Raw genomic sequence first — 20414 nt, 5'->3', positions numbered from 1 at the left:
ATTAGAAACAGGCTGCATGAGGGTGGCCTGAGGGCCCAATGTCCTGTAGTGGTGCTCACTGCTCAGCACCGTAGAGCTCGATTGGCATTTGCCATAGACCACCAGAATTGGCAACTATGCCACTGGCGCCCTATGCTCTTCACCGATGAGAGCAGGTTCAACCTGAGCACATGCAACAGACATGAAAGGTTTTGGAGATGCCGTGGAGAACGTTATGCTGCCTGCAACATCATTCAACATGACCAGTTTGGTGGTGGGTCAGTGATGGTTTGGGGAGGCAGATCACTGGAAGGACGCACAGACCTCTAGAGGTTAGATAATGGCACCCTGACCGCTATTAGGTATCGGGATGAAATCCTTGGACCCATTGTCAGAACCTACACTGGTGCAGCTGGACCTGGGTTCCTCCTGGTCCACGACAATGGCCGACCTCATGTGGCTAGAGTATGCAGGCAGTTCCTGGAGGATGAAGGAATTGATACCATCTACACTAGGAATCGCCGCCTTCAGAGCTACATACTGACCTCCGATCCCACTGACCCACTCAACTCGACTCTACCGGCAGCTTATTTTAATTAATATAATGTAGTTCTGTATGTATTTCTGTATGTTCTACCTATTCTCTCCTCTACCTGTCCTCCCCCTTCTCCTCTCTCTCTACCCAGCTGGCCATCAGCAGGAGGGTCCCCCTATATGAGCCTGATCCTTCTCAAGGTTTTTTCCTGTTAAAGGGGAGTTTTTCCTTGCCACTGTTGAATGTTGGGGGTCAGGCCCTGAGATTCTGTAAAGCACCTCAAAACAATTTTGATTGTAACAGACGCTATAAAAATATTGACTGACTGACTGACTGACTGACTGACTGACTGACTGACTGGCCCCCACGTTCACCTGACCTAAACCCAATAGAACACCTCTGGGACATTATGTTGAGGTCCATCCGGTGTCTCCAGCTTGATCCTCAGACTGTCCAGGAGCTCAGTGATGCCCTGGTCCAGATTTGGGAGGAGATCCCCCAGGACACCATTTGTCGTCTCATTAGGAGCATGCCCCGACGTTGTCAGGCATGCGCACAAGCACGTGGGGGCCACAAAATCTACTGAGAATCAATTTGAGTGCTACAATGACATTTTGGCAAAATGGACCAGTCTGCTGCATCATTTTTCACTTTCATTTTTGGGGTGTCTTTGACTTCCCCCTTCTATAGGGTGATCATTTTCATTTGTATCAAATTATGTGGCATCATTTTGTTACTAATACATCACCTACTTTTTATGAGGAAAGATATTCAAGATCAATTCCCCCCCCCCCCCCCTTTAGATCTGTGTTTTTGAAGTGTTCCTCTAATTTTTTTAACAGTGTACAATGGAAGTAAAACAAAACTTGCCCTTCCAACAAAAATGGGTTTCTGAAAGACGCGTTCAAGATCAACAGACATCTTCTGCTGTTCTCTGACTCCAGACACATGCTCAGCTATTGCCGTGAGCGACCGTTCAAGCGACCCCCTGCATCATTTTACACAGCAAAGTCTGAGATGGCCCTGCTGTGATGTCACCCGATGTATTTGTCGTCAAATCAAATCCAGGAAGTGACCTTCCCGTTTCTCCAGCATGAGATGCATGTCGAACGAGATGTTGCTCCTGTCGGAGAAAAATGTTTTGTATTTCACTTTTAGCTCCTTCATTTCCTGGGCGTTAAAATAGTGAATCTCCATCTCTCACATCCAGAACCTCTGTAAAATGGAGGAAGAGTCATCAGAAGAACCTGGTCGAGACCTGAACGAGCTGCAGAATGCTGACTGGGTAGGTCTCCAGGCCGCTGCCAAGATTCGTTTAGAAAATACATTTTTTTTAGCCCAAGTCAGTTGTTTCGATCACTGTGTGGTCATTCATTCAAACGTGTAGTGCTCAACAGCTCTCATCGACGTAACCCCCCCACACACCATCAGGCTCGGTGCTGGGTCCAGGTGATGAGGAACCTGCAGGATGGAGTCAAACTGAAGAAGGTGCAGGAGCGACAGTACAACCCTCTGCCCATCGTTCCAGCTCACCCCCTACAAGATGCTGATAGACGACATCAGGTCCAAGCGCTACAAACTGCGAAAAGTCATGGTCAGTGTGAGTGTGTGTTCATGCCTCAGAAAGTTTTGTTTTATTACTTCCACCAAAAAGGTCATATTACAGTCGGTGTCTGTTTGTGAACAAAATACCTCAAAACGTTCTGAACAGTTTTTACTGAAATTTTCAGGAAATGTTGATACTGGGCCAAAGAATAGGCGATTATATTTTGGTGATCTTCCAGATTCCCGGCGGGATTTTGACCGATTACTTTGGCATCGTTGAAAAGGAAATGTAAATGAGTTGTGTGACGGGGTGGATATGTACCTAACAGCAGTACACTTGAGCTCAGGATCAATTGGTAAAGTCTTTATTAGAAAACAGCAAAAACAGTAGCAAACTCGGATGTGATCTGCGATTTCAGGAAGCAGTCTTTTCTTCAGACCAGGGGCCCAAAAGGAGTCTCTGGGTTTAGGATTAGGGGAAGGGAATGGGCTTACTCTTGGTGAAATGGCCGAGGGGAGGGGTCCAGAGCCGGGCGGCAAGGCAGAGGTACTGATGAGGGGCGAGCCGGGGAAGCAGATTAAAGCTGGAGACACGGAAACAGAGTGCGTGGTCGGAGACAGAAAGCAGGTCGGTTTTCCGGGGAACAGGCGAGGCAGGTAGAACAAAGACAGGCAGGGTCTGGGATGAGTGCCGTTGAAAGGAGAAATTGGTTTTAGTTTTCACATCCACACATTTAAACTTCCAAAGCCAGGAGTGACAGGACAAACAAATCTGCGGCTGCTTACCCAAGGCTGCTGGAAGTTCTCTTGGAAGCGCTCAGTTTCCTGCTTTCTCTCCTCCTCTTGCTGTTTTCGCAGGCTCTCTTGTTCCTGGAGTTTCTCCTGCAGCTCTGACTGTTGTTTTTTCCATTGCTGAGCGTCGGTCTGCCAGGACTCAATGAATGTGGACAGCTGCTTCTTCAAGCAGTTGTCCCTCTCTTCCCTCATCCCTCTCTCAAGCTGCTGTCTCACTCTCTCCTCTCTCTCACTCATCTCACCTTGGTTCTTCTCTCTCCTCCAAGAGCTTCTTATGAAATTCTTCCTGCATGCTAATGATCCTCTGGCTCATCCACGCCTCCATCTGCTGTTCTTTTTGGAAGAACTGCAGTTTCAGAGCCTCTTCTTTCTTGGAGAGCTCTATCATACACGTCGCCACTTCCTCAGACTGTTGTCCTCTGACGTGGTCTCCATGCTCCGGACTCTGGTGGCTGTTATTCGTTCCTTTCTGCAACTTCTCCTCCAGATAAGTGCACTTCTCTTGGCGGACTTTGAGATCAGCCCTTGCCTGGTTCAGCCGGGTCAGGGTGTCCACATGAGCCACTATTCTTATATGGTGCCTTTTGATGGTCTGGCTCAACTGATCGTCCTTCTCAGCGAGGAAGCTCTGTCACTGACCTCAGCAGCTTTTTGTTCTCCTCCTGTACACTGTAAGAAAAAAACAAACTATTTGTACTGAAAAATACCAGCAGCAGTGGTTGCCAAAACTCCGCCGTTAAAATACGGTAAAACAATTTCTTCATTTACGGTAAAAATCTTACTACTGTTGAATTTACAATTTAAAAATGTGTTTAATTTGATATTTTACCGTAAAAAAAGTTTTAAGGTTTTAAAAAAAACATTGTTTGACCTGAAAATGTACATGAATAATTCTTACCAAAACAGCTACAATAATATCCACCTTGAAATTTCAAATATAGAGGCTCTTTATTATTTATTACAAACTGTAACAATTTGCCAAGAAATTTTGGTGCAGTAAAGCTGAACATGAACAAACCGTACCAGACAATTAACCTCATTAAACATATACATCTTGCCCAACTTTCAGAAATTTTACACACAATATCTGCAGTGTATATAACATCCAGTGTACCTTTTATCACATCATCACTGAACATCACTGGAAGGTCCATTCATGGTCAGCAAGATCTGAGATCAGAGTGAAGACTCTGGGATTGACCGAGAGTACTTTTTTCTTCTTCTTCCACTCGACTTTGGTGCCTTTCTCGGGATTAATTGAAAAGAAACAACTTTATGAGAGAGAGAGACAGAGAACAACTTCAGGTAGGATATCAAATGCCTTTAATTTTCTAATATTATAAAAAGAAAGAGCTTTTACCGTTGGAGGAACTCCAGTGTAGACCTTAGTTCCACTGGGTAGTGTACGTTGAAGCAGTAGTAACTGCCAAACATCAGGCAGATGGCAGATGTGAAGGAGATGATGTAGTTGTTGACAATCTCATTGTCGATGCTTAACATAAATGTCTCAGCAGCAAAGCAGGAGGACCCTAAGAATAAACAACATGAATAAAAAATAAACTTTAATGACAAAGGCTTCAATATCATAATTAGAAATTCAATGGTACTTCTTTCAATATAGGATGAGAGTCATACAATCTACTGTTAGAAGAACTTGTTTTCAGGTAAAATGTTAACCAGTGTCTCAAAGTGGGCTACAAGCTGACACAAAAGTACACAAGCTAAGAGTATAAGTGAGTATTAGTCTAACGATAGAGAAGGCTTGCAGGTTTGGTTCAGTTTACTTACCACACACAATAAGGCAGGGTGTTGGTGGCACACTCTCCATTTGAACCTCGTCAGCAAGGGTTGTCTTCTCAATGAAATGGAACATATGCTCTTCTTTCTCATTAAAATGAGCCAGTAAAAGAAGCACCATCTGTATGACTTCCTCTGAGCAACCAGTGGACTGACCTCTTTCAGTTTGAATCTTGAGAAGAGCATCAAGGACTTGTTTGTGTTTATGTGCATCAACTCGTTTGAAGAAGTTTAAGAGACGTGCCCCCTTTTTGTCCACATTGACAAGGAAGGACTCAATCAAACTCACGCCAGTCAGTTCCTGAAAGTGTGCTGCCATACTGACTTCCTTCAACAAAAATGGCCACTCCTGGCTTGAATTCTTGATGTTTGCACCATTATTGATCTCTTTACGCTGTGTGAAATAAGTGGACTTGATTAATTCTTTCACAGCACCTGAATTGAAGTTCATCTCTTCCAACATCATCATTTTTTTTCTCACTGACTCTTCACAGTCTCAGGGAGAGGCAGATGTTTCGGCATCCAGTTGACGCAGCCATATGTGTCTTGAACACTTGCTGTTTGTTCGGCAGAAATTTCATCAGTGTCATCATCTGATGCTGCTTTGTGCTTTTTTATCTTTGGTGTGTCAGGTCGTTTGACATTTTCAACTCTTGACTGCAGTTGCTTTGCCAGGGAATGATATCCAAGTTCAATAATATCACCATCAATCACATCTTGAAGAGACTTTGGATACCTGGCCACCATTCTTTTTGCAATCTCTGTGGTGCTCTGTTTGGTTGGATTCTTGCAACTCTTCATCATTTCGGAGACCACAATCCTTATCATCTTTCTCCGTAGTCACGCACTTGGCCTTTTCTGTCTTTCCAAACCCTGTACTAACTCTTCAGGGAGCTTCTGCCATGGTACCTAAAAAGTGTCTACCCAGTTTGGTGCAAGCGGATAACAGCTTCCTGAGGATGATGATGTAGCTGTGGATGATGCTGGCGAGGGAGTGCCCAGGGAGGGAGAGGGAGAGGAAAGGAGAGACACTGTAGAGGAGCATGCCGGGGATGGAGTTGGAGTGGAGTCTGTAAAAGTCCAACCAAAGAGATTTGAAATCATTAAACCTTTAATGTTTTTCTATTCTGTAACAGAATTAAGCATATTGATGAATATTCTAGGGATGCAAAATATTATCAAAAATGGTTGCATTTATAAATTACTTGTGCAGCCATATCAGAGAAGTGTGCTGTGTTGTGGTGGCAATGTTTTACACTCACTGTTCTGGGCCCAGGCAGCAACCAGTCTTCTGGCTTGTATGGGCTTTAATACTGGCAACAAGTCTCCCTCTGTAATGTACTGTAAATCATCTGCTGTTACTGCACCAAGTGCCTTCAAAGTATCTTCTACTGACTTGAGAACTTGATCAGGAAGATCCAGAAGCACTGCCGCTATAGCATCGCTTATCGTCTGTGATTCAGCCATATCTGTTAAGACAAGAGACAGTAACGGAGACAGTTTAGCAACTGGCCTACTGATTTAGTATGACAAGAGACTGTGCTTCAGTGGGACAATCTGGTATCCATTGTTAATCCATATCCATGTAATATGATAAAGGCCACATGTCAATCAGTTCACTAACAAGTCTGCATTCTAATCTTACAGTGTCCTTTACAGAGTACATGTGGTAGTGTGGAAGAAACTCCCCATCATACACTCTCATCAGAAAATGAAGTGCAAAATCATGTTTCACAAGAATGAGGATGATTTCACCAAACTCCACTGAATCATCATTCTTAGTGACAACAAACTGGCCCTTCTTGTAAATAATTCAATTATACTGCACATTAACAGGAATTTTTGTATTTCTTTCAGTGAAGCCAAAATGGAGGATTGTGCCTTTGACTTGCGCACTGTAAAGCTCTGAGTAAAATGGTGACCCATCTTTTATTTGCAAGCGTGGAGGACTCACTGACCCAGCGGAAAGAAAGGCCTGAAACATCTGATGCCTCTCTGAAAGAGTCAAACACAGATTTTTGAAATTCTTCAGATGCCTTGTACATCTTTTGAAGTAGCTATGTTTACTCTCCAAACGCATAGTCCATAGCCTGATGATTGGACCAAATTTCAGGATCCGTCCTGGATAATGCCTCAAAAAATGGTGTTTTGGTCTCAAGTTGATATCTGGAAAGAGTGCCTTCCTGGTTTCCAAATATTCTTGGATGAGAACATCCAGATAGGCGACCTGAGCCTTGGAAACTTGCTGAGCACAAATCAGATCAACAATGTCCTTAAGCTGCAAAATTAACTGCCACACATTAACTCGGGGATGCTGCACTTTGTCTCCAATAATAAGAGGTAACAATCTTAAGAAGTTCCAATTTTGGACAGCATGTCCACTCAGTTTCAGTGTTTGAGGACTAAACTCACAAAGTTTGGAGCAAGCATCTGTTGCTTTGTATTTGAACTGCCTGATTCGCCTGTTCAAAATTGTGTAGGTGAACCATTTCTTTTTGTTGATGAAGTACTTTAGGTAAAGAGCAACATCATATGAGAGGACACCCTTGAAGTTGTCATGACCGAGACAGGGGGGCATGCCAGGTGAACCAACATCAAAGTTTTGTAGAGCATTAAATACTGACCTGAACTTTATCCCTTTTACTTGTGGAGCATCCTCTGTCTCCAGAGGTTCGATGGCAGATCTGTATGTTTCTGGAGTCCACTCCAGTCCACAGATGTTAGGATCAGCACCTAGAAATTCAGTTCGAGAAATCAGACAATATCTGCAGAAGTATTGAGATGAACTGAAATTTTCTGTGAAACCACCAATGGTATGAGAGCCCAGGTTGTCACCCAGCAATGCAGTAGAAAGCTCCTTTTACTACAAGTTCATCTCCCATTGTTATCCCATTTTCCTCCAGTTCTTTCAGATCAGTAAGCAATTCACAAAAAACCTTTCATCCTTCTAAATCCTTCTCTGTACACAATAAAACCAGCTGCATGTGGTCGACATTTGATCGTACATGAGGGGCCATGTTGAGTAGAGAGAAGTCCACAGCCAAAACCTTGTGCTTCTTTTTTGCAGATTCCAATGGGTTCACAACTTCAAATGCATCCTGGTACAAAACCAGCTTGAGACAATTTGGGTTTTCCTGAAAAAATGTGTTTGACATAAACACCTTGCCATCACAACTGTCAGAGAGAACAGCAGTTTTGGAAACATTATGAGGATCCACTGACATGAGCCCCTGCCAAAAACCGGACTCCAGCATACTGTTAAAGTTTTTAGCACAGGAACATAATAGGCACACCTCTCTGTCCTGTTCTCATCTCTGCCCAACATCATTTTTTTGGGCTCCACGTATTTAAACATGTCTTTAAAGCATTGGGTTCTCGAGTAAGCAGTTCTCATGGGCCCTGTGTGGCAAGCTGTAAACAGGTCAGATTGTTTAATTGTGTCACTGATTTTTACATCTGGAATTGACATATCTTTTCGAAGCAAGTTTAGTCGATTCATAGTATATGCCTGTCCCAACTCGTATATTCTGCATTTCTTCAATAATGTTTTGAATGGTAGACACTGGAAGAAGATGCTGCCCCTGTAGTTTCATGTAAAACATGCATATATTTCTCAAATACAGGTCGCTGAAATTACACCCATCCCCGACAGTGTCTTCATCATCTGACACACTGGCAGGTTCCTGTATTGTAGCACCTGAAGTGGGACTCTCACAACGTGCATCTTTGAGTGATGCACAAATGACATTTTCTGACCAGTGTCTGTGCTTTCTGGACATGTGAGAAGTAAAAGATGTTTTTGCAGTGAACACACTTTTGCATCCACTCACTGAGCAAGCCACATGACGCCCTTCTGCTATGTGCTCCTTTAAGTGAGCAACCAGCTGTTTCGTTCCCTCACACTGGCGTTCACAAAACGAGACGGTGCATTTTAGTGGCGTTAGGGTCACATCCTGAGTAAAGGTTGGTGTACTGTTGTGGTGGCGATAGAAGTGCGACTTTAAAGCTGTATAGCCTGAAAACACCTGCTCACAACTTGTTCCAACACATTTAAAAATACGGCGGGGTTCATTACGGTGCAGCTTGCAATGCAAAACATAGGCTTTCACAGACTGAATGTCTTCTCCACATATGTTACAAGAATTCATCTTCGATAGTCAGATACACTGGGGTTATATCCACAATAAACACGAGAAGCGCGGTTAGCTAACCAGGGGCTTCAGCACATAGACTGATCCCGCTTTAGCCCGCCAAGCAGGTAACCCCAGACCGCATTTTTCGAAAGCAGTCTAACTAACTCGGTCTCCTGAACATGTATTAGACGTTTCCAGAATGTTAGAAAAGTCTAATGTAGCTAGACTTAAAGCTATGGACACATTAGCGCCTTATTGACGTTACCTGTCCTAAATGCAACCCTCTTGGTCACCCGAATAAAGCCCAATTTAGCTAAAGCCTTTAATATCTGTTGATTTAAATTACTAACCGAGGTAACTGAAGAAAGGTTCAACTTCTGGCTGAGACAAAATCCTAAAAATCCAGTCCAGTTATGATGAAGCGCCTCCGCTGAAGACCGTGGTCATGAAGTCGAAATGGAAAGTACCAGGACGTTAACAGGCCGGTGTCAGATACGATGCGCTGATTGGCCTATTTGAAATTCGGCGCATTATTGTGTCTGTGTAGATTCTCAATGTCAACAAATGCACAATCCCAGAGCTCTGTGGGTGTGCGCGTGCGTGTGCGTGTGTGGTGGTGGTGGTGGGGTACTTATGGGATGCTCATTACCAATATAACATGTTTAGAGATAAATCCAAATCAATCAGATGCTCTGAGATGCTTTTGAAATTATTCAAATTGTTTTTCTTTTATAAATTTAATTTACATCTGAACTAAAGAGGGTCATAGACCCTACTGTAGGCCTACAGGCAGAACAGACCACTGATTAATGTGTTAATATTTTGATATAAAATGTAACTGATCACTAATCCGAACATTTCACTTTATGATTTGATATCACAATTGCTTAGGGTGTATATTAGCATTGTGCCTAACAGAGAAATAATCTACCAAAGAGAAATCTTCAGACCATTTTATATAAAATAACAGCAAATAATATTATATAAACATGTATTTTTCATTGAAATCAACATCGCTTCACAAAAATACCATATTTGTAATATATTCTTCCTGTAGAAAAGACAGTAAGACTTTGCAGAATATCAAACAGCTTTATCCTGTAAATTCAAACATACACATCAGCAAAACCTTTAATTTAGACAGAATAATGCCATTAATTTTAGGGTAATTATTAATTTGTGACTTGACAGTATTTTCCCATGAATTTTACGTTCTTTTGTATTTTTATAGAAAAAATCTTTTTTTGTTTTTGTTATCTTCTCCATTGGCCTTCCTGTTCTTACTTTTATGTTTAGAGATCACTATAGCAGCTGTGTTTCACTAGCATAAGTAGATAGATTTAGTATATTAGGATTTATCTTTAGGACTAGAGTTTTAGTCTTTCATGTTGTGCCATTTATGTCTGACAAACCCTCCTGGCTTTGAACCGTTCTTCATCAGAGTGCATCAAAGACAGTGTTCTGTAGAACCAGCCAATGTAACAGCAACGCTAGTGGGAATACTAGTTTTGTTGTTTTTCTCCAATTGTATTTAGTCTTTTATTTGAATATTTATGTTAGCAATTAAGTCATCAGAAATCTACCCCCAATGTGCCTACGACATCAACTGAAAGCACTTCCTGACTTTCCTGTCTTGTTGAAGCGTCTGTGGTCCCACTCAGTTGCTCTAACTTAATTTTATAGATATTTACAGATATTGTATTTCTGTTGTGTTGTAAAGGTGAATGGAGACATCCCTCCTAGGCTGAAGAAGAGTGCCCATGAAGTTATCCTGAAATTCATCCGCTCAAGACCTCCACTCAACCCAGTAAGCTTCCCTTTAAAAAGAAGAAACGGTCACTTTTAACTTTCTCGGGTTGCTTGTTGATATAAATCTGATGACAGACGCAGCTGGTGGCGCTCATGCAACATTGTGCACTGAAGCCTCAGAAGCAGCCTCCTTCCGCGCTGCACGAACGCATCCCGGAGGAAACCAAAGCTGAGAGGAAGTTGAGGCCCGTGTCGCCGGGCGAGGTGCACAGGGCAAAGCTGGGTATGAATGCACACACGTGCACAGGTGGACTCAAACGCACAAGCTTTTTTTTAACAAAAAAAATATCCAGCCGTGCTTAAATTATAATTGAATCCCTTTTGTGTACACTGCTAAAAGTGGCAGATGGACATGAAGAAATGGTTTCAGTTCTAGTGATATCAGTTATTTTCAAAGCTGTAATACGTCACACACCTGCATGCACATTGTCCAGTACAGGCAGCAGGTTTATGGGATAAAAAGCTCAAAACGGTGTGATTAACCTCTTGATGCCAGTCGATAACCGTCAAATGCCATGGCTGTTTCTCGTTGTAGTATTTTGCTCACTTAGCATGTCTTTCAGTTTTGAGGTGTCAGGTAAAAAGTGCACTCCCCACTGCTGCTTACCTGACTTCGGCCACCTTATTTGTTATGCCCCCCCCACCCTCGTTGTATTCTGCTTTCCGAGCCCACGCTCGCCATCCGTCCATCGATCATTCATTCGAACGCTCCCCATTTGTGGTTGGTGGTCGGCTGATGTGACACACCGGTCAAGTTCGAGGAGACCGTTAAAGGTTGACTGACCTGACAGTCAGCTGGTGGACCTGGGGAAAAATCATAGTACAGTACGCCAAAAAAAAATCAAACAATAAGGAAAAACAAGCTTCACAAAGAGGATTAGACATGACAGTATTTCTATTGTTATTTTCAGTCTTCAACAACCTGCAAGCGGCCCAGAATAACTGAGGAAGTATAAAATGGTGCTCATTTTTTGCTTGGCATGGTGATAAATGTGTACAGGCAGCCAGTTGGAATTTGACCTGTTAGAGATTCAGGTCCACTCTAGTTTTGCAGAGAAAATGTCATTTCCAATAGTTCTATTGTGGAGTTTTCATCAGGCATCCATGCTCTGTGTAACACCAGGTTGCCTGCCCCCAGACCAGCTTAACTCACCCTGCCTCATCCTTCTCCAAAATTAAGGTGCATCTAAAACCTCCTCATATACACAGAATCTTTGACATCACATCGAATTGGAGTTGGAAAGTTGCTTCTCTTCAGAGGCTAAAAAAAATAACCATCTACTTTAGAGGACCAGTTTATATGAGGTGATATTTAAGATTTATTTTGAGTTTTTTCCTCCTCCTTTGTCTGACTGACCATTGCCATGTGGGTCTCTGCAGATGACTTCAGTCCCTACACGGGCAGGAGGACGTCCAGCACTCTTTCCCTGGCCAATGTGTCCTCTCTGGCGGAACCCTCCAGGTCTCAGTCAGTACCTCAGAGGAAGACGCTCCTGAAGGCTCCCAGCCTGGCTGAGCTGGACAGCTCCAACTCTGACGTCAGTCCAAGTTTGAGACTTTGGGACTGTTTTTTGTTTGTCGGCCACGCCGAGTGAAAGGTGTTTAAAGTGTTTGTGCTTCTAATCCAGGATGAGTTTTTAGGACGCACATCAGCCAGCAGCTCCAGTCTGGCGACATCGCTGATGGATGATATGTCCCCAGAGTCAGCAGTGGGGAAGAATACTGTGTTTACAGGACGTTACAGTCAGCAGACATGATTTAAGGCAATCAGAAAGAAAATGCTTACACAATTAGCCTGAAATATTAGCATTTATCTTTTACTAGAAACTATTAAAAACCACTTTAACACCTAAAAGTTATTGTCATAAAATTCATTCTGAAGATTTTATTTTGTCTTCCATTGAACACCAGCCCCCCCACCCCCCTCCCTGCAGAGGAGGCACTCCATCGAGAAAGAAACCCCCAGATACACATGAGGGTGGTCCGCCAGTTTCAGCTGCTCACCAACCAGAGTTCGAAGTCACTGATGAGTGGGATGGGGGGGCTTTCAGCTGCTGTCTGTCCTTGTTGGATGAAATGGAAGTCTAAACCTTATTCCAACTTACCCATCTACTCCATTGGCTCGACAAAAACTCTGTCTTCAGCCAGAGGGTCTGGTCTGCCAGGACTTGGAAGTCATGTTGAGCCGAGCACATTAAAAGGAGGCAAAACAGAAGCACCTGAAGGAGCTGGAAAACCCACTGGATTTGTTGGTGCTTCCAAATCTGAGAAATCCTCCACAATTCAACAGCGCCATGGCATTCAGAAGACCATGTCCAAGTAAGAGCAACACCCACAGCTACTCAGGCTGTCAACATTACTTCACAATTAAATGGATTTGAATATCACTACAGTACGTTTATAAATGACAGTAAAAGTTAACAAGCTGCCATACAGACTTGCAACATGTCCAGCAGCTCAGTGCAGAAAGACGTGTTCTAATCCCTTTTCTCTCTTCCGTGTAGGTTATCAAAACACGGCTCCCTCAAATCTCACAATGAACTGGAGCTTCCTCCTGAGATGACGGAAGACTGGGCCAGCATGGAGGTGTGTGTGGACTGCAAGAAGTTCATTAGGGTTAGGGTTAGGGTCATTACTGACATTATCGCCTCCAGCAAGCACAGCCTGTCACTGGCCAACAAGCAAGCTCGCCTAAAACGCAAGACCCAGTCCTTCTACCTGTCTTCCTCTAAAGTTTAGAGGAAGACAGGTAGAAGGTCATCATGCATGTACTACAGTCTCTACCTTTATCCTGTGTACATTAAACGCTGTAGAGTGCAACAAATCTTGAGTACAAGAATAAACTGTAATGCAGTACCGATAAGTGTATCTATAGTAAGCTTAAAAACAACCCTGGGGGCAACCAATTAAGTTGTTTAATGGAATATTTTTAAAATTAGGATCATGTGACATTTTTTTCCCTTCAATGTTCAGTCGAATCTCTGTGGTAATTGTTTATTTTGCTGGAGATGGACTTAAAAGGATGCACTGATTGAATGGTAAAATGGCTAGCACAATAAAATATCAATGTATTTTAATTATAACAGAAAATTGCAAAAATGACAGAATGCATAAAATAAATGAAAGCAGATACACATGGAGGTGTGAACACCTACATCTTCTGCTGGATTCAAAGAGTGTTTGCATTTTTTACATTTTTAAATAAGGATGCAAATCATTTGAGCAGGCTGAAATCATTGAATTCCGATATTAATGGAAAAACTAATTTTAGGATCCCACAATTACGTTGTGAAATACTTCAGCATAAAAAAATCCCCCAAAACTAAAATCCATTAGATACATAGAACATTTTTTCCAGGACAACTTCTGCATTTATGAAGCCCCGCGATTTCAGGAAACAGTCTTCTTCAGACCAGTGACCCAAAAGGAGTCTCTGGGTTTAGGATTAGGGGAAGGGAATGGGTTTACTCTTGGTGGAACGGCTGAGGGGAGGGGTCCAGAGCCGGCCGGCAAGGCAGAGGTACCGATGAGGGGCGAGCAGCAGAGGTACCGATGAGGGGCGAGCAGCAGACGAGTTGAGGCCAGGCAGAGGAGTCGAAGCCGGGGAAGCAGATTATAGCTGGAGCCACGGAGGCAGAGTGCGTGGTCGGAGACAAAAAGCAGGCAGGTTTTCTGGGGAACAGGCGAGGCAGGCAGAATGAAGACAGGCAGGGTCTGGGATGAGCTGCAGCGGAGCTGAAAGGTGAGTGGAGTTGGCCTGATGAGGTGGGAGTGGCTGACAGGTAGAGTGGAAAACTACTGAGGGCAGGAGGGAAATGGGTGGAGGGAGCTGTGACAAGTTCAAAAGGAAGCAAGGAAATGTGTTGGAGTTCACTTTTTCCAAAAATTTTGAATCCTGCTCCAGACTCCTTTCCTCTTCTTCTTCTTCTCCTTCTTTTCAATGTAGTTCTGTTGAAAGGAGGAATTGGTTTTAGTTTTCACATCCACACATTTAAACTTCCAAAACCAGGAGTGACAGGAAAAACAAATCTGTGGCTGCTTACCCAAAGCTGCTGGAAGTTCTCTTGGATGCACTCACTTTCCTGCTTTCTCTCCTCCTCTTGCTGTTTTCGCAGGCTCTCTCGTTCCTGGAGTTTCTCCTGCAGCTCTAACTGGTGTTTTTTCCATTGCTGAGTGTCGGTCTGCCAGTACTCAATGAACGTGGACAGCTGCTTCTTCAAGCAGACGTCCCTCTCTTCCCTCATCCCTCTCTCAAGTTGCTGTCTCAGTCTCTCCTCTCTTTCACTCATCTCACGGTGGTTCTTCTCTCTCTCCTCCAAGAGCTTCTTCTGGAATGCTTCCTGCATGCTAATGAGCCTCTCCCTCATCCATGCCTCCATCTGCTTCTCTTTTTCTAAGAACTGCAGTTTCAGAGCCTCTTCTTTCTTGGAGAGCTCTATGATACACGTGGCCGCTTTCTCAGACTGTTGTCCTCTGACGTGGTCTCCGTGCTCTGGACTCTGGTGGCTGTCATTGGTTGCTGTCTGCAACTTCTCCTCCAGATAAGTGCACTTCTCTTGGCTCACTTTGAGATCAGCCCTTGTCTGGTTTAGCTGGGTCAGGGTGTCCACATGAGCCACTGTTCTTATCTGGCGCCTTTTGATGGTCCGGCTCAACTGCTCATCCTTCTCAGCCAGCAGTTCTTTTAGCTGCCTGACTTCATGTTGAAGCTCTGTCACTGACCTCAGCAGCTTTTTGTTCTCCTTCTGTATCTTCTCCATTGGCCTTCCTGTTCTTACTTTTTTGTTTAAAATGTAAATCACTTTAGCAGCTTCTGTTACGTTATTCTGTTATGTTATGCTGTTTCACTAGCATAAGTAGATAGTTTTAGTATATTAGGATTTATGTTTAGGACTAGAGTTTTAGTCTTTAATGTTGTGCCTTTTATGTCAGGCTTTGAACCAAGCATGTCCAAACCCAGTGCTCGAGGGCCACAATCCAAACGGTTTTTCTGTCCTACCAAGCTGAAAATGCATTCAGTGGGATAGAAAACCCGGCTGGATTGTGGCCCTCGAGGACTGGGTTTGGACATGCCTGAGCGCATCAAAGACAGTGTTCTGTAGAACCAGCCAATGTAACAGCAACGCTAGTGGGAATGCTAGTTTCGTTGTTTTTCTCCAATTGTATTTAATCTTTTAGTTGAATATTTATGTCAGCAATTTAGTCATCAGAAATCTACCCCCAATGTGCCTATGACACATCAACTGAAAGCACTTTCTGACTTTTCTGTCTTGTTGAAGCATTTGTGGTCCCACTCAGTTGCTCTAACTTAATTTTATTACACCTTTTCAAAATTTAGAAAAAGCTCAGTGTGTCCTATATTGATAGATATAAACACCATGAACATTTCTGTCCGTCACACATTGATCCACATCAGAAAAATGAAATAAGATATTGTATTTCTGTTGTGTTGTCAAGGTGAGTGGAGACATCCCTCCTAGGCTGAAGAAGAGTGCCCATGAAGTTATCCTGGAATTCATCCGCTCAAGACCTCCACTCAACCGTGTAAGCTTCCCTTTAAAAAGAAGAAACTGACACTTTTAACTTTCTCGGGTTGCTTGTTGATACAAATCCGATGACAGACGCAGCCGGTGGCGCTCTTCCCGTCTGCTGGTCGTTGCCGAAGTCAGTAATCGATTTCCACTCTGCTCATTCTGCAACATTGTGCACGTGACCCCTATCGCAGGTGTCTGCTCGCAAACTGAAGCCTCAGACGCAGCCTCCTCCCACGCTGCGAAGCAGCAGGAAACTAAACCACTATTGATAAAATAATTTAGAAAATCAACATTGAATGCATTGAATTTCGTTGTCCGCAAAATATGTTCCAAGTTGAAAGAAAATGAGTACTCAAAGTCTGCAGTGGTGGTAATAAGATTCGCCATTGTTTCGGTCCATATTTGTCCCGATATTCTAGCTTTTACTGTCATTTCTTGAACTTCATTTATTTAAAATTACTTTCGACAAAACTAAATCGATCACAGGGACGAAGAACGGTCACTAATAGGTGTATTACGACTGCGACTTCAAAGGGCCACATGAGGAACTGCAAGCAGGTGGAGCATAGTTCTGGTTTAATCTGGCAGATATTAGTTTTGGATGTTTTCTGATGTGACAAATAACAACCTTTATTTGCATTTTAATGGATCAAAACAGAAAGAATGAATACAATTATACAACATACACTTATACAATTTTTAAAGCAAACAAGTGTTTTTTAGCACAATAATGTAGAAATAATAGAATGTCCAGGTCGGAGCTCAGGATCAGTATAATTTCGCCCATTTATCTTTTAAAGAAGAACTTCATTAGATTGAACTTAGTCTTTTGTTTCTTCTTTTTCCTTTTCACCGAGGAGTTGCTGCCAAGACAAAGATCATTTATTAGATTAATGAATGTGACATATGTCAGAAGTCAGAAACACAGAAGGAGGTGGAGGAAGCTCACTTGCAGCTGGATGATTCTTTCAGTCTTCCCGATCACTTCAGACAGAGGGAGGTCTGGCTGGCACATCTTTGTTTTTCCTGCTTGAGCGCAGCCTGCTCAGCAGGGTCAAGGTGTCCACGTGAGCCTCAGCAAGCGTTTTCCTTTCGCGCTCGACCCTGCAGATCTGCTGATCTTTTTCTACCAGAAGTTCTTTCAGGTGCCTGAGCTCTTGCTGCCAGCTCTCTTCTGATCTCTGCATACTTTGATGAGCCGCAGATCTCTTTTTTTAAGCTTAGCTTCAACCTCTTCAAGCCTTTCCTTCATGTCAGAGAAGGACAACGCCAGATTGCTGTGATGCTCCTGTAAATCCGGCTGTTCCTGATTAAAAGAATGGAAGGCTCTGCCTCTTTGACTTCCCCACCCCATGGGCCATTGGAAGCTGTCCTGTACATGTTTGGGACTGGGGGACACCTTCTCCGGAGAATGGTTGTCCTCCCACAGCTGCTGCGGCTCACTTTTCAAATTTTGCGGTTCCTTCTTGGACATGGGTCTCAGCCTGTCTTCATTCTTACAGCTCTCTCCTCTTGATTTCCTCACGTCATCCAGAGCTCTGGCAAACAACTGAGTGAACAAACACAATGACAATTTACAACAAATGCACTTTTGTTTTAAATCCCCTGAATTCAATGTCGTCTGTACTTCAATAGGATATAAAGGGAGATGCTCCAATGTATGTTTGGATTTTATTGACTGATATTTAGAAATGATTCTTATGGAGATTGCTAAGTATTAAGTAAATCAAATATACTATAGCGACGGGAACGTACGCTATTGCTTTCAAAATGTCACTGAGTGTCAGTTTAAATTAAAACACAAATACTGTAATAACCAACAGTCAGTGACGTAATCAAATAAATGGCAACAAGCCAGGATGGTGTTTGAGTGAATCCTGAGTGAAGCGTGTTACCTTGCTGGCTCCTCGATGTCCTGTTGACATTCTGGTGGATTATAAGGTTTCCAACTGCTGTAAAAATATAACGCTTAACTGATCACGGTGCCACCAGTGTGTTTATTTGCCTTTTATTGATCCCCAGATAACATGGCTTATTAGTCTTTGATGTGTGGACATAAAAGGTCCTTTGAAGTGGTGCCAAGTGTATAATTTAAATGGCATTTAAAGCATTGATTTAGTCCTGACATGTGAAACTTCCTCCTGTCTAAGTAAACCTTGAACCTTGTTTGATTAGACTGGAATAACATAGAATATTATGGTGTGGTTTTATTGAGTGGACAGTTTCCATGTTGATAATGCACAGATTGGTGTAGTATAGCAGAATTATGGTATTAGAGCATAATTGTTCCCTACAGTAAGCTGAAAAACATGACTCTCTTTAAACCATTTTTTAGACAGAAATAAAAAATCCTGCCGAAAAAATGCTGTCTACTATCACTTAAATATGAAATCTAGAATTCAAATTGTGGTTTGAGATGAATGATCCAGCGACACCATCAGATATCCATTCAAACGTGCATGAAATGATGAGGGCGGCCTACTTCACTTCTGAGTGCTCCCCTCATGGACTTGTCATTATTGGGAAAAGCTATTAAGAGACTTAAAAAAGCAGGTCATAAAAGAGCCCTGATGTGTTAACATACATGAAGAAAGCACATTTTTTCTAAATACGTGTATCACTGACAACAGAAGTCCAGCAGGAGCTTCTCATATCTCAAAAGCCTGTTCCTTCATAGAACACTAGCACGTAGCAGGTGCTACGTCACCTTCATTGCTAAAATAAGTGATGCATTCCCAGCAATCAATAATGACCACAGGAATAATGAAATATCAGACATTTGGTTTATCGCTGGTTGTGGCCACGATGAGGAACTTGAATCAAACTTTTATTCTGCCTCCACTTAGCAAAGATTTTGGAGAAGATTTTGCTCAAAACGTCCAGTTTTCAGATTTTCAGGGGAACTGAAACTTATTTACAGATTGAGATGGGAAAATGTGCAGAGCAAATGGCACCTTTAGTCTAGAAGTTGTCAATACTCATCTGCACAATTCATTAATATTATTTGGTGCAGGCTAAATTCCTGATGGAAGCAACCAGAAGAATGCAGGAAAATCTTCCGAGGTTTGACTCTTTGAAGTCTGCAAAACAGTTCGCAAGAGGGAAAAGCTGGGCTGGATCTGTGAACTATGAATAATTAGTCATTTACCGGCATAGGAGTATTGCTCCTGACATCAGGAATGCGACAAAAACCCCGCTATATTGTCCCCGTCTGCGTTAAATCCCGATAAACTCCAGGTACTTTATTGAAACGGGGTTATTTATGGGGGGAAATGAAGGATATTACAAATAACCAGCGCAATATGGTGGTGCCTGCTATTAGATTTCTGGGGGGTTGATTTGTTATTTTATTATTCTCTGTATTTTTGACGCACATGACCCGGAGAAGACGCGCATGGAAGAAAATTGTTGCTCGGTGATTTGGGCTTTGACGGACACCCAAATAGCCCAAACTGTAAACACAAACTTACTTTTCATAACACGACCTCATTGTTTGAAAGTACTTTTCATGCGTAATGTTTGTTTGAGAGCTGCTCCAAAATGAGGCTGGTTCTCCAGGAGACGGTGAGCCCTACCGCTGTTGCGCGTCCGCAGGGCCACGGTTCCGTCCCGGTGCAGGAGGATGGAAGATGGACCCTTTACCGGGCTGACTCCTGCCGTTGGCGGGCGGGGCACCCGGAGCCCGCTGCAGCACTGGTAGCACACCGCCCATGCCTGCTCCTCGTTGATGCGCTGCTCATAGGACTTCAGCACCTCCTCCACAGACAGTTCCCGGGGCTCGGACAGGTCCCGCGACTCGACGCGGTCCGTGGGAACGGTTATTCGTGGGTCTCCATCCTCGGCGGTTCGCTTGGTGGATCTTGCCATTGCGGCGGTACCGTGAAGCCCATCCTTCACTTGTTAAACACCGAGGCCAGTGAAGCTTTTCGCGCACTCCTGTCCACCTCTCCGCTCCCCACCAGCTCAGCTGCGCGTCATGAACGCGACCGTTAAGTCTGTCGTGTTTAAAAAATGTGCTTCCGGTAAAATATTTAAAAATAAAACCATTGTGACCAACTATGGCGACATCACAGCATACCCGCTGTCTTAGCTCGACATCCCAGGCTGTTTTAATATTAACTTTACGCCCAGTTGCAAATTCTGTCATGAATTTAGACTCGAGAGCAATTCTTTATTATGACTAATAGGTTTATTTTGAAAGTAACAGCAACCGTTCTTGTAGTGATTTCCTGTTTGAGCATTCAGCTTCTTCCTAAGCGTTCTCTAGCTGTCGCATAATCCACCTGC

At 43.2% G+C, this 20414-nt stretch overlaps 2 protein-coding genes, 1 long non-coding RNA gene and 1 pseudogene across 5 annotated transcripts; 1 reads left to right on the top strand and 3 right to left on the bottom strand.

Moving 5' to 3' along the window:
• Window positions 1-1362: 1362 nt before the first annotated feature.
• Window positions 1363-13332, top strand: LOC130536603 (protein spire homolog 1-like; annotated as a pseudogene).
• Window positions 2409-5112, bottom strand: LOC130536119 (mastermind-like protein 2). 2 transcript variants are annotated; one of them, XR_008953282.1, is made up of 5 exons: window positions 4643-5112; window positions 4215-4383; window positions 3969-4096; window positions 2846-3523; window positions 2409-2738 (listed from the first exon to the last, which is right to left on the bottom strand). XR_008953282.1 is itself a non-coding variant. In XM_057051784.1 (3 exons), the coding sequence occupies exons 2-3, from the start codon at window positions 3089-3091 to the stop codon at window positions 2532-2534; spliced, it is 453 nt and encodes a 150-aa protein (XP_056907764.1). In that variant the 5' UTR covers window positions 3092-3523; window positions 3969-4145; the 3' UTR covers window positions 2409-2531. The 2 variants fall into 2 exon arrangements, 1 of the variants encoding a protein (XP_056907764.1); XM_057051784.1 differs by lacking the exons at window positions 4215-4383; window positions 4643-5112 and having other exon boundaries at window positions 3969-4145.
• Window positions 5328-9303, bottom strand: LOC130536121 (uncharacterized). Its single transcript, XR_008953284.1, has 4 exons — window positions 9135-9303; window positions 7276-7384; window positions 5914-6120; window positions 5328-5721 (listed from the first exon to the last, which is right to left on the bottom strand). It is a non-coding gene; the product is annotated as an uncharacterized LOC130536121 (long non-coding RNA).
• A 3993-nt stretch (window positions 13333-17325) lies between the features above and the next one.
• spire2 (spire-type actin nucleation factor 2) lies at window positions 17326-20125 on the bottom strand. Of its 2 annotated transcripts, none has more exons than XR_008953283.1 (2): window positions 18023-19591; window positions 17326-17676 (listed from the first exon to the last, which is right to left on the bottom strand). XR_008953283.1 is itself a non-coding variant. In XM_057051785.1 (2 exons), exons 1-2 carry the CDS (start codon window positions 19992-19994, stop codon window positions 17654-17656), a joined length of 315 nt encoding a protein of 104 aa, XP_056907765.1. In that variant the 5' UTR covers window positions 19995-20125; the 3' UTR covers window positions 17326-17653. The 2 variants fall into 2 exon arrangements, 1 of the variants encoding a protein (XP_056907765.1); XM_057051785.1 differs by lacking the exon at window positions 18023-19591 and adding an exon at window positions 19703-20125.
• Between the last annotated feature and the right edge of the window lie 289 nt (window positions 20126-20414).

The sequence above is a fragment of the Takifugu flavidus genome, chromosome 13, assembly GCF_003711565.1.
Source record: "Takifugu flavidus isolate HTHZ2018 chromosome 13, ASM371156v2, whole genome shotgun sequence".
Lineage (NCBI taxonomy): Eukaryota > Metazoa > Chordata > Actinopteri > Tetraodontiformes > Tetraodontidae > Takifugu > Takifugu flavidus.
Note: the sequence above shows the minus strand (reverse complement) of the source record. Positions and strands in the feature narration are given on the sequence as shown.

Coding starts and splice junctions, on each gene's coding strand:
- LOC130536119 (XM_057051784.1), bottom strand. CDS start 3,091: ATGAGTGAGAGAGAGGAGAGAGTGAGACAGCAGCTTGAGAGAGGGATG. Junction 2,739..2,845: donor AGAACTTCCAGCAGCCTTGG/GTAAGCAGCCGC, acceptor CACTCATCCCAG/ACCCTGCCTGTCTTTGTTCT.
- spire2 (XM_057051785.1), bottom strand. CDS start 19,994: ATGGCAAGATCCACCAAGCGAACCGCCGAGGATGGAGACCCACGAATA. Junction 17,677..19,702: donor CCTGCGGACGCGCAACAGCG/GTAGGGCTCACC, acceptor TTGTTCACTCAG/TTGTTTGCCAGAGCTCTGGA.